The following is a 12,972-nucleotide window of genomic DNA, read 5'->3' as shown; positions in this document are numbered from 1 at the left end:
CTCAACCTGGTATGCGCACCGATTGGAAGCGAATCGCATCTGGAATGCGAACAGATCATGATCCACTTGCATCAACCTGCCTCTGCTAAAGACCCTCTGCAACACTCTGCCGTTATCTGTGTCGTCGTGTGTCGATGCAAGACCAGTCTTGCATTTACCTGTGATTTTGTTATCGCAGGTAGACGCAAGTAGTTGAAAACTAGTTGCAGCCTGCTGTCTGACCTGGGCATAATCGGCCGATCCCTTGACAGCAGCACAATGCATAAAATCATCTCATCTCATTATCTCTAGCCACTTTATCCTGTTCTACAGGGTCGCAGGCAAGCTGGAGCCTATCCCAGCTGACTACGGGCGAAAGGCGGGGTACACCCTGGACAAGTCGCCAGGTCATCACAGGGCTGACACATAGACACAGACAACCATTCACACTCACATTCACACCTACGCTCAATTTAGAGTCACCAGTTAACCTAACCTGCATGTCTTTGGACTGTGGGGGAAACCGGAGCACCCGGAGGAAACCCACGCGGACACGGGGAGAACATGCAAACTCCGCACAGAAAGGCCCTCGCCGGCCACGGGGCTCGAACCCAGACCTTCTTGCTGTGAGGCGACAGCGCTAACCACTACACCACCGTGCCGCCCGCATAAAATCATGCAGATCCAAATCAAGAGCTTCAGTTAATGTTCACTTCAAACATCAGAATGGGAAAGATTGTGATCTCAAAGTGTGCCTTTCACTGTGGCATGGGTGTTGGTTTGAGCCAGATGGACTGGTTTATTTGAGTATTTCAGAAACTGCTGATCTCCTGGGCTTTTCACACACAACAGTCTCTAGAGTTTATACAGAATGGTGCGAAAAACAAAAAACATTGAGTGAGGGACAGTTCTTTGGGTGGAAACAAACGCCTTGTTGATAAGAGACGTCAGAGGAAAATAGACAGATTGGTTCGAGCTGCCAGGAAGGATATAGTAACTCATATCATCACTCTTTACAACCGTCCTGACCAGAAAAGCATCTCAGCATGTAAGAGCAGAAGACCACATTGGGTTCCACTCCTGCAGCCAAGAACAAGAATCTTAGAATCAAGAACAAGTTCCAATTAAAGTGGCCGGTGAGTGTAAATGTGTACAACAATATTTTGTCTGTTTATATGAGTTTTCGAGGTGTCTTTCTGAACTTTCCACTGACAGAACATATTAGGTCCAAGTTGACATTATTTATGGCTCTACTTCTTGTTTTTTGAGCTATTGAAGTTTGAATTAAACCCATTTCATTCAAGTAACCACTCCAGTAATCGAATAACTATACAAGATTAAATATAATAAATTTGATAATGGTAGGTTGTGATTTCCACCACTGCAACTAAAAAAAAAAAGAAAAAACAAACAAACAGATGCCCTGGTGATGCTTCATGGACGTCTGAGTGTCCCTGGACCTCACTTTGAGAACAACTGTCTTAATGTCTGTGGCTCTCAAGGCATTAGAATACATGATGTTGCCTTTCCTGAAATCCAGCACTCCTTCCTGAATTGATCCACTTCATTTTGTCATGGCAATCTCTAGTCTATTACAAATGCCATCCAAATGTCCCTCCACTGCAGACTACATCATTAAGACTCACCAAACATTTATACATCCATTCTGTTCATGCTTCACGTCTGCTTTAAATGCCACCATTTACTCCTAGCATTTTATTAAATTCAAGGATATGGGTATCAATCAAGGCACGGCTGCTGAATTTCCTAAAAATCCTCAAATATGCAGTATCTCTGAAAAGTATTTTCTGAAAATAATGAAACGGTCTGAGCCATCACCTGTTGTGCAATTACTGAGGATTTCGGAGTCTTCTATTTTTATAATGCATGCCCTCGGTGGAATCCAAAGTAGCAGCACATGTGCTGGATAGATTATTTTAGACTGTCACATCCTGTAGAGCAGGGCTTTTCAAAGTGTGGGGCGCGCCTCCCCTAGGGGGCACCAGAGTTCTTCGGGGGGGCGCAACGTGAGGAAAAATAAACCAGAATAAGTTACTATTGCGGACATTTAGCGAACTTCAGCTAGCCTTTGCCAGAGACAAAATGGATCGATTTTTAGTGCCTAAAGCTACAGTGAATGAGGAGACGGAGTCTGGGCCAAGCAGAAAAAGAAGGAAGTATGAGCACGATTATTTAAAGTTTGGATTTTCATGGACTGGATCTGAAGATGCTCCACTGCCACAGTGTGTTGTCTGCCAAGAGGTGCTAGCTAACGATGCTATTGATGTTTAAAATGTGTAAAACAAGACGTTTAAAAAAAAAGCACAGATGTTTAAAATGTGTAAAAAAAAAGATGTTTTAAAAAGCACAAATGCTTAAAATGTGTAAAAAAGAGGTTTTAAAAAAAGCATGTTTAAAATGTGTAAAAAACAAGATGCTTTAAAAAAGCACAGATGTTTAAAATGTGTAAAATACAAGATGTTTTAAAAAAGCACAGATGTTTAAAATGTGTAAAAAACAAGATGTTTTAAAAAAGCACAGATGTTTTAAAAAAGCACAGATGTTTAAAATGTGTAAAGAAAGATGTTTTAAAAAAGCACAGATGTTTAAAATGTGTAAAAACAAGATGTTTTAAAAAAGCACAGATGTTTAAAATGTGTAAAAAAGATTTTTAAAAAAGCACAGATGTTTAAAATGTGTAAAAAACAAGATGTTTTAAAAAAAGCACAGATGTTTAAAATGTGTAAAAAAGATTTTCAAAAAAGCACAGATGTTTAAAATGTGTAAAAAACAAGATGTTTTAAAAAAGCACAGATGTTTAAAATGTGTAAAAAAGATTTTTAAAAAAGCACAGATGTTTAAAATGTGTAAAAAAAACAAGATGTTTTAAAAAAGCACAGATGTTTAAAATATGCATAAAAAGATGTTTTAAAAAGCACAAATGCTTAAAATGTGTAAAAAAAAAGAGGTTTTAAAAAAAGTACGTTTAAAATGTGTAAAAAACAAGATGTTTTAAAAAAGCACAGATGTTTAAAATGTGTAAAAAAGATTTTTAAAAAAGCACAGATGTTTAAAATGTGTAAAAAACAAGATGTTTTAAAAAAAGCACAGATGTTTAAAATGTGTAAAAAAGATTTTCAAAAAAGCACAGATGTTTAAAATGTGTAAAAAACAAGATGTTTTAAAAAAGCACAGATGTTTAAAATGTGTAAAAAAACAAGATGTTTTAAAAAAGCACAATGTTTAAAATGTGTAAAAAAGATTTTTTAAAAAGCACAGATGTTTAAAATGTGTAAAAAACAAGATGTTTTAAAAAAGCACAGATGTTTAAAATGTGTAAAAAAGATTTTTAAAAAAGCACAGATGTTTAAAATGTGTAAAAAAACAAGATGTTTTAAAAAAGCACAGATGTTTAAAATGTGTAAAAAAGATTTTTTAAAAAGCACAGATGTTTAAAATGTGTAAAAGAAAAAAATAAAAATGTGTACAACAACCATTTTTTAAAAATATGAATAGAACATTAAGTATAGCAACAACAAAAATTGTAAGGGGGGGTGCTGTTGTTTATTTGCTCTCTGAGGGGGGGGCTCACTCTCCCACACTTTGAAAACCCCTGCTGTAGAGGATCTGCTCTCTCTCTCTCTCTCTTCTAGTAATGATTCAGATCATTCAGAGATTTTCCATACTGGTTATCCATTGAAGATGGCAGGTGGGCTGGAGCCAGTGCTGCGAGATGCAGGGCACACCCTGGACATTTCTCCAGTCTATCACGGGGCTCACACAGAGAGACAGTCATTCACACCCATATTCACACCTACGGGCAGGTTAGAGGAGCCAACTGACCTAACTGTGGGAGGCAACGCACATGCAAACAGGTCCGGGGTTGACCAGTAGGTTCGAACCCAGAACCTTCTTGCTGTGAGGCGACAGGGCTAACCACTGCACCACCATGCTGCAGTTTATTTCAGATCATTCCGAGTCAAAACTTTTGATTCAAGATTTTTGATTCTCTTCTCCAGTGATATTAAGCTACACAACAAGTTGGCCTAATTTCCCCCAAAAATGCCTCCTAATGCCCTCCAAAGCAACTATTATGTTGTCTATTGACTCCATTATACATCTTGTACTTCAATACTATGTCTTTATGCCCGAGAGTACTGACGTATAGGTGTCCTGAGTACTATACTGTTCTTCCTCACTTTTTATTATTTCCTCTTTTTCTTCAAACTGATTTTCTGCGAATAATTCCTCAAGAATCACTTAACTGAGAAACTTCATTCAAACTTTGTTGTGTTGGTCTTATTAATGACACCTAAGCTATGTTGTTTTCTTTCCATCCATCCATCCATCCATCCATCCATCCATCCATCCATCCATCCATCCATCCATCAATCAATCTCTTTATTTCTGTCTGGCTAAATATCTTCATCAACTTCCCTGTCTCTTAATTTCTCCATGTATAAACTCTGTATAACCCCTCTCCCTTTTTCAGGCACTCACTCACTCACTCACTCACTCACTCACTCACTCACTCACTCACTCACTCACTCACTCACTATCTATCTATCTATCTATCTATCTATCTATCTATCTATCTATCTGTCTGTCTGTCTGTCTGTCTGTCTATCTATCTATCTATCTATCTATCTATCTACAACCCCGATTCCAAAAAAGTTGGGACAAAGTACAAATTGTAAATAAAAACGGAATGCAATGATGTGGAAGTTTCAAAATTCCATATTTTATTCAGAATAGAACATAGATGACATATCAAATGTTTAAACTGAGAAAATGTATCATTTAAAGAGAAAAATTAGGTGATTTTAAATTTCATGACAACAACACATCTCAAAAAAGTTGGGACAAGGCCATGTTTCCCACTGTGAGACATCCCCTTTTCTCTTTACAACAGTCTGTAAACGTCTGGGGACTGAGGAGACAAGTTGCTCAAGTTTAGGGATAGGAATGTTAACCCATTCTCGTCTAATGTAGGATTCTAGTTGCTCAACTGTCTTAGGTCTTTTTTGTCGTATCTTCCATTTTATGATGCGCCAAATGTTTTCTATGGGTGAAAGATCTGGACTGTAGGCTGGCCAGTTCAGTACCCGGACCCTTCTTCTACGCAGCCATGATGCTGTAATTGATGCAGTATGTGGTTTGGCATTGTCATGTTGGAAAATGCAAGGTCTTCCCTGAAAGAGACGTCGTCAACTTCCCTGTCTCTTAATTTCTCCATGTATAAACTCTGTATAACCCCTCTCTCTTTCCCTCTTTCTTTTTCAGGCTATCTATCTATCTATCTATCTATCTATCTATCTATCTATCTATCTATCTATCTATCTATCTATCTATCTATCTATCTCTTCATCAACTTCCCTGTCTCTTAATTTCTCCATGTATAAACTCTGTGTAACCCCTCTCTCTTTTTCAGGCACTCACTCTATCTATCTATCTATCTATCTATCTATCTATCTATCTATCTATCTATCTATCTATCTATCTGTCTGTCTGTCTGTCTGTCTGTCTATCTGTCTGTCTGTCTGTCTGTCTGTCTGTCTAAATATCTTCATCAACTTCCCTGTCTCTTAATTTCTCCATGTATAAACTCTGTATAACCGCTCTCTCTTTCCCTCTTTCTTTTTCAGACTATCTATCTATCTATCTATCTATCTATCTATCTATCTATCTATCTATCTATCTATTCATCAACTTCCCTGTCTCTTAATTTCTCCATGTATAAACTCTGTATAACCCCTCTCTCTTTTTCAGGCACTATCTATCTATCTATCTATCTATCTATCTATCTATCTATCTATCTATCTATCTATCTATCTATGTCTAAATATCTTCATCAACTTCCCTGTCTCTTAATTTCTGTCTAAACTCTGTAAAACCTCTCTCTTTCCCTCTTTCTTTTTCAGGCACTCTATCTATCTATCTATCTATCTATCTATCTATCTATCTATCTATCTATCTATCTATCTATCCTGTAAATGCAAATCTTGTTATATAGTATATTGTACTGTATGTGTGTACACACGCGGTATGGTGGTAATTACTGTGGTCAAGCCAATAGTTCCTTCTTGGGAGAACCACATGATTCCTAAGCATGACCACAGTCCGACTGAGTGCAATAAGGTTCAGTAGTTTCTCTTTAATAAAACACTCCAGCTCTCCGGTCCAGTTCCGCTCCAAGCCCTCAGTCCCCCCCGCTTTACGATCAGGTGATGGGCCAGGCGCTGTATCCCATATCGCTTCCTATATGATATCAAGTGCACTAGATAGGCTGCGAAAGGCATTATTATTGAATACCTCATCGAGTGCGCTGACACAGGGAGCCAGAAGGTGTTGCGACGTCATCCGTACGGGGTCACGTGAACCAGGATGGAGGCGGTGTCGGCTTGGAGCGGAGGGCGCGCGCGTCACACATTCACAACACAGAAGTGTAGTTTGGAGGCGCTGGAGCTGAGCGGAGTCCCGCGGCGGAGGCGCTACTCGGGGAGAGCGGGGCAGCACGCAGCGACCGACAGACCGACCGACAGACTCCTCACTGAAATGAGGGCAGCAACATGGGGGCCAAAGAGTCGCGGATAGGCTTCCTTTCCTACGACGAGGCTGTGAGGAGAGGTAACCGCTCCCGCTTCGCCCGTGATTAATCACAGGTTGCGGTGCTTAGCATTAGCTTAGCCGGCTAGCTCGGGATGGAGTGGCGATAACTGTGTGCAGCGCGCGCCGCTATGCTAACAGGCTTTAACCGGTTCATCATGAACAATGAGCGGCGCTCTGGTGGAGCTGCGTGTGTGTGTGTGTGTGTGTGTTGTGGCTCTGCTGTGAGGAGGACAAGTGTGTCCGCTTTGTGTTTTGTGTCTAGAGAAGGTTTAGTGAGGAAAGCTCAGAGTGCTGTGCTTTAAAAACCTCCCGTCTTCGATAAAATGAGCACTGTTGTTGTTGTTGTTGTTAACACTCCACACACTCCTCAGAGTGGTGCCTGTGTTTCTTCTTCACCCAGACTCTTTCTTTGTTTAAAACACTCCTCCTGTGCTTACAGTCCGATTTTGTTTTACTCACGAGTGTCCCTGGGTGTCATTTGACCTCCTGTGACCCTTCAGGTACATGTGTAATCTCTCCTTCCTGTGATCAAGTGCCTCTGATCCACAGTCATTAATTAATCAGGATGACATTGAGTCATGAGGAGTGTGAGGAGTGTGCCTTGGGATTGAAGCCTGTGCTGAGTGCATGTGACTTTGTTGTTGTTTTTTTTTTTTCTCTTCTTCTCCAGGAAGCTCTCAGACATCATATTTAATACATCAAACATTTCAGGGATCAGCTTTGTCCTTGACACGGACTTTGTTTGTTTATTTCTCTAACATCCTAAATGTTGGCATGGACTGATCCTATTTGTAAAATTTCACTATGGTGACGTTTTTCGCATTAGAACTTTGAGTATCCAATGATGCCCGATACCGGTCCGTATCATCTTGTTCCAGCTTGGTCACTGTCTGTTTTGATGGCACTGGAGATTGCTGTTAACTCGGGTTGGGTGATGTGACAATATCTCATCTCATTGTCTGTAGCCGCTTTATCTTGTTCTACAGGCAAGCTGGAGCCTATCCCAGCTGACTATGGGCGAGAGGCAGGGTACACCCTGGACAAGTCGCCAGGTCATCACAGGGCTGACACATGCAGTGCGTTTACATGCACATCCAAATCGAGCTGCTGAGGGTCCCAGCAGGGGTGCCAGAGAAATCCAATCCTACATGCACACAAGGAAATCGAGCGATTGTGTGAGGTACACTGTGCACCCGAGCCACAGGTGGCGCTACACGCCCCATCGTGTTGGTACACTTCCGGTTGTCGTCAGGAAGAAGAGCTATTCAAGAGTATAAACAAAGTTATCAGCAGTGTTGCCAGATACTGCTGACGTTTTCCAGCCCAAAACATGTTCAAATCCGCCAAAATACACTTAAAACCGCCCAATCTGGCAACACTGGCAGTTCCGTGTTCACAAGTTCCGTGCTCAAGCTGTTAGGCTTGCTCTAACAGACTGTATGGCTACAAACTGTCCTGCGCAGACCACTGTTTTGTAAGACAACTTATTTTGCACAATTGTATATTTTTCTAAAGTCCATTTTTTGCTTACAAAATATTTTTTTGCTTACAATTTAACTTATGTCTTAATAAACACAAAGTTCAATTGTTTTGTTTTTATTGACATTCTTCAGATGTTGGACACGTATATATGCACACACAAATACAATGACTTGTTTATGTACACAATTCACAGCTATGCAACAGCTGTACAGATGTATTTGGTGATACAGTAAGTGAGCTAAATTTTAACAGTGCAAACAATGCCACAAAAAGAAAAGATTCATGCTGTTGTCATGCCGACCGAGGCTGTTGTGTTTCCCGCTTGTGGTCTCGTCACTTCCGGAAGGGGCAGTGCTGAAGTAAGTAGCTCGAATACGTAGCTCGATAGGGTTTACATGCACTAAGTAGCTCGGCTAAAATCGCATAATCTAGGTCGTGTAGCTCGATTACGAGAAATCAAGTTCGGTTCGATTTCAGCCGAACTAAGGTGTTTCCATGGCATTTAGAACTTCGATTTCAGTCGAGCAACGGCAGAAATTAGATTTTCTCTATGTGCATGTAAACGCACTGATGGACACAGACAACCATTCACATTCACACCTACGGTCAATTTAGAGTCACCAGTTAACCTAACCTGCATGTCTTTGGACTGTGGGGGAAACCGGAGCACCTGGAGGAAACCCATGCGGACACGGGGAGAACATGCAAACTCCACACAGAAAGGCCCTCGCCGGCCACGGGGCTCGAACCCAGACCTTCTTGCTGTGAGGCGACAGTGATAACCACTACACCATGTGATAATATAACATTGATATTGTGATCAATTATGTCACAGTATGCTTTTCTGAAACACTGGTTATTGTCCATCCATCCATCCATTATGGCGGCACGGTGGTGTAGCGGTTAGCACGGTCGCCTCACAGCGAGAAGGTTCCGGGTTCGAACCCAGCGGCTCGTGAGAGCCTTTCTGTGCGGAGTTTGCATGTTCTCCGGGTGCTCCGGTTTCCCCCACAGTCCAAAGACATGCAGTTAGGTTGACGTGGGGCGGCCTTGGGCTGAAGTGCCCTTGAGCAAGGTACTTAACCCCTGACTGCTCCCCAGGGGCTCTGGTGTGCACGCGTGTGTTCACTGCTTCAGATGGGTTAAATACAGAGGACGAATTTCACTGTGCTTGAAGTGTGCATGTGACAAAGGTTTCTTCTTCTTATCCATAACCACTTATCCTGTACAGGATCGCGGGCAAGCTGGATCCTATCCCAGCTGACTATAGGTGAGAGGCGGGGTACACCCTGGACAAGTCGCTAGATCATCGCAGGGCTGCACATAGAGACAAACAACCATTCACATTCACACGTACAGTCAATTTAGAGCCACCAGTTAGCCTAACCCATGTAGACAGGGGGAGAACATGCAAACTCCACACACAAAAAAAAGGCCCCTGTCGGCCACTGGGCTCGAACCTAGAACCTTCTTGCTGTATGGTGACCGTGCTAACCACTACACCATTGTGCCACCCATTGTGGTTGGTTGGTTATTTTATATAAAATATATATTTTTAACTATTTTTGCAATTTTTATCAAACCAAAAATGTTGAGCTGATGATAGTGTTTCAAATCTGCATCTGTCGATTTCAGTAATGGCAAGTTCAAGCATAAAAAGTTTTAATGATTTAAAAATCAGATAATGATGCATACAGAACCATTCAAAAGTTTAGACATGCCTTCTAATTAAATGTTTTTCTTTATTTTTATTAATTAAGACACTTCATGTCTTAAAGTAATGGATGTTGTTTCTCTTTACTTGGTTGAATGGTTCTTGACAATATGGATTACTACAGTTGCGGAATGGGGCTATTTACTGTGTTATCATTTACTATTTACCGTTTGCATTAAGAAGGCAAGAAATTGTGCTAATTAACTTTTGACGAGGCACCTGTTAATTGAAAAGTGTTCCAGCTGACTCCCTCATGAAGCTGGTTAAGATAACCCCAATAGTCTACAAAGCGTCGGCGAAGTAAACGGTGGTGTTTTTGAAGAACCTAAAATATGAAGCGTTTTTTTTGTTCACCACATAATTTTTGATGAGGACTATGTTCCATGTGCTATTTCATAGTTTTGATGTCTACAATGTACAAAATACAGAAGAACCTATGAATGAGTAGGGGTGTACAAACTTTTGACCAGACCTGTATTTGTGCTAATCTGTTTAAAATTAAGGGTGTTTTCACACCTGGTCCCCTTTAAAGGAACCAGACTCAGTCCTCTTTAAGTGGACCAAAAAGTGGACCAACAGAAAAAGAACTCGGTTCTTTTTGTGTTCACACTGTGAATTTATTACAAAGAGGACTGGGTTCTCTTTCTGGTCCAGTTAAGCTTTGATGGGGCCTCAGTCCTCTTTCTGTTCGCACCAGGTCCTCTAGAGCCCTCAGACCCCCAGTGCACGGAATTCTGGGTAATTTTCTCGTGAATCAAAATGTCTGCTGCCATGCTTGCCCTGCTGTATTCTTTGATCAAAATAGTGCGGATTAAGGAAAATAAATTTATTCCAGCTATCTATGAGCACAAAACACGGCTGGTAAGTTCCAAAAGGAAGTTGAGTTTCCCTGCTACAGTCACGTGACCAACTACGGCAAACGAAGAAGGTTAAACTACAGTGAAAAAGGCGAAGTGAACCCGGTGCGCTTTTTGTTCACAATGCGCAGATTAGGCGAACCGTACCGTTGATTTTTAGCGAACCGTACTGAGACCACCTCCTGAGGTGGTCTCAGTTCGGTTCGCTTTCAAGGGGTCTGGGTACGGTTGGAGTGTTCACATATGCGCAAAAAATGCTGAGTCATCGATCTGAGTTCGGTTAGATGGGATGGCTGAAAGGGACCAAGTGTGAAAACGCCCTTAGTAACCGAGTCGGCTCAGTTTGCAAGCTTGTGTTAGTGAGTATGAAATGTTACAGGTGTAATCGTGCCGAGCTTTAAGTTCATTTGTGAGCTGTGTTCGTGTGAAAGAGCTGTGCGATGTCCTTGAACATCACACTTTGATAAAATATTTCAGGTGATCAGATGAGAAAATGTCCCTCAGTCTGGGATGTGTGCGTCCCCGCTCTCTCGGTAAAGAACACGCCACATACATGATGCAGATGATTATAAGTACATCACGTATCGGAGTGCGGGAGACTCGTGTACAGGATCCACTCAGAAATCATCAGCTACTAACAGAGTGAAGAAGCTAAAAGCTAGTGGTGTTTCGTCAGCTGGGTGGCAACAAATCTAAAAATGTGTATGCACATTTGCATAATGCCTGCGTGTGTGTGTCTCGAGCAGATTAGAGATGTCAGGCCTGCTGGCTATAAATTATTAGTGTGGAACCGATACTGGGGGAGATCATAATGCCCTGCTTCAACTGTGTGATTTTTAGCACTTTAAGTACGCTGTATATTTTCAACCTTTTACAGCTGGTTTCTTTTTTTGTTTGTTTTTTGATCAAAGTTTGGATTTATTTTGTCCATCCCGCTGAGGGGAATTTAATTTTGATGCTCCTGGCTGTATTTATGTGGCAGACTGGGAAACCTCTTCACATCAAATTTTGGCATTTTCATCTATCTGTCTGTCCGATCGGGACCTGTCTAAAGGTTGGACACGCCTACTCATTCATTGTTTTTTTTCTGTATTATGACTCTCTCCGACATTGTATGGGGAAGCCATGGCCTAATGGTTAGAGAAACTGCTTTGGGACCAAAAGGTGGTTGGTTCGATTCCCTGGACTAGCAGGATTGGCTTAAGTGCCCTTGAGCAAGGCGCCTAACCCCCAACCGCTCTGGCAAGAGTGGTGGCGTACCTTGTGTCTGATTAGCCAAAGAAAAACTGATGTGATTTTATCAGTTCGGGCATTGAACCCGAACAACTGAACTGACTGCCTGATCTGCATTGTAGAACAATACTGAATATATCAAAACCATACAGAACATCTGTCGAGAGGATATTACACAGTTGGATGAAGATATGAAGTTTATCTTTGAGTGGTAATGTATATTATAATCACGAGTGAGCGAAGCAAACTTTGTATTCTATGGACACATCCACAAAAAAAAGCAAGTTAATCAAAAGAATTTCAATTTTGAACCGGTTCGCCATTTTGACAACACGCGTCTAGTCAGTGGGAAGACGCTGGGAGTGACGTCATCGGAGTGTAATAAATATCGGGAATTATTATCCATACAGGACACTTTGTCAATGGAATAAAAACGTATTCCATTCCCTTCTAGCGGGTTTCATTCATTTGGTTCGAGAGCATGCAGTGTTGTTAGCATATCGAGTATTCTATGTGTATTACGCCACTCTACCCAATGGAGAATGAGTGTTGAACAGGGTTTCCGATATTGCATGGTTGTCAAGACAACGTGACGTCACATGTCGGAGCTGATGCGAATATTCAATGAGCGAGGTTTTTGCTGCGCATGCGCAGAAGCATTTCTTTGTTTGCTGGCAGCGCCCGCAGTAAACTGTCGCAGTGATTTGAAAATGCCATAAGATAAGTGTTTACACGTCAAACTTCCATGCTAGCGAGCGACTGTGACAATTTGTAAACCAACTTGGCCACCAGGTTTGCTTTGTTAAATAGGGACGATTTTGAGAGTAACCTCCCGTTCTTTACTTTTTTTTGTAAAATCTAGAATTGTTCCATCGAATGTGTTTATTATTATTATTATTATTATAATAATAATATTGGCTGACTTTATTTCATGGTATATCAGATATAGTCCATTCAGCAAGCATGATATTGAACTCATCTTCGACTCGTTCAATATCATGCTAGCTGAGTGGAATATATCTGATGGACCACTCAACGCCAGCCAATATTATTTAAATATGTCACTCCGATCCGTGATGAATTTCATATGAAGAATGC

At 41.2% G+C, this 12,972-nt stretch overlaps 1 protein-coding gene across 6 annotated transcripts in view; it reads left to right on the top strand.

Annotated features, from left to right (window-relative positions):
- Window positions 1-6,396: 6,396 nt before the first annotated feature.
- usp32 (ubiquitin specific peptidase 32) overlaps window positions 6,397-12,972 on the top strand; it is a 146,726-nt gene continuing 140,150 nt past the window's right edge. For all 6 annotated transcript variants that reach the window (XR_009656865.1, XR_009656863.1, XR_009656862.1 and 3 more), the window contains exon 1: window positions 6,397-6,606. Coding sequence is in view for 2 of the 6 variants with exons in the window: in XM_060943943.1 (XP_060799926.1) it covers window positions 6,549-6,606 (58 nt within the window). In the remaining 4 variants the exon portion in view is untranslated. The remainder of the gene's footprint in view (window positions 6,607-12,972) is intronic.

The sequence above is a fragment of the Neoarius graeffei genome, chromosome 17, assembly GCF_027579695.1.
Source record: "Neoarius graeffei isolate fNeoGra1 chromosome 17, fNeoGra1.pri, whole genome shotgun sequence".
In the NCBI taxonomy this organism is placed as follows: domain Eukaryota; kingdom Metazoa; phylum Chordata; class Actinopteri; order Siluriformes; family Ariidae; genus Neoarius; species Neoarius graeffei.
Note: the sequence above shows the minus strand (reverse complement) of the source record. Positions and strands in the feature narration are given on the sequence as shown.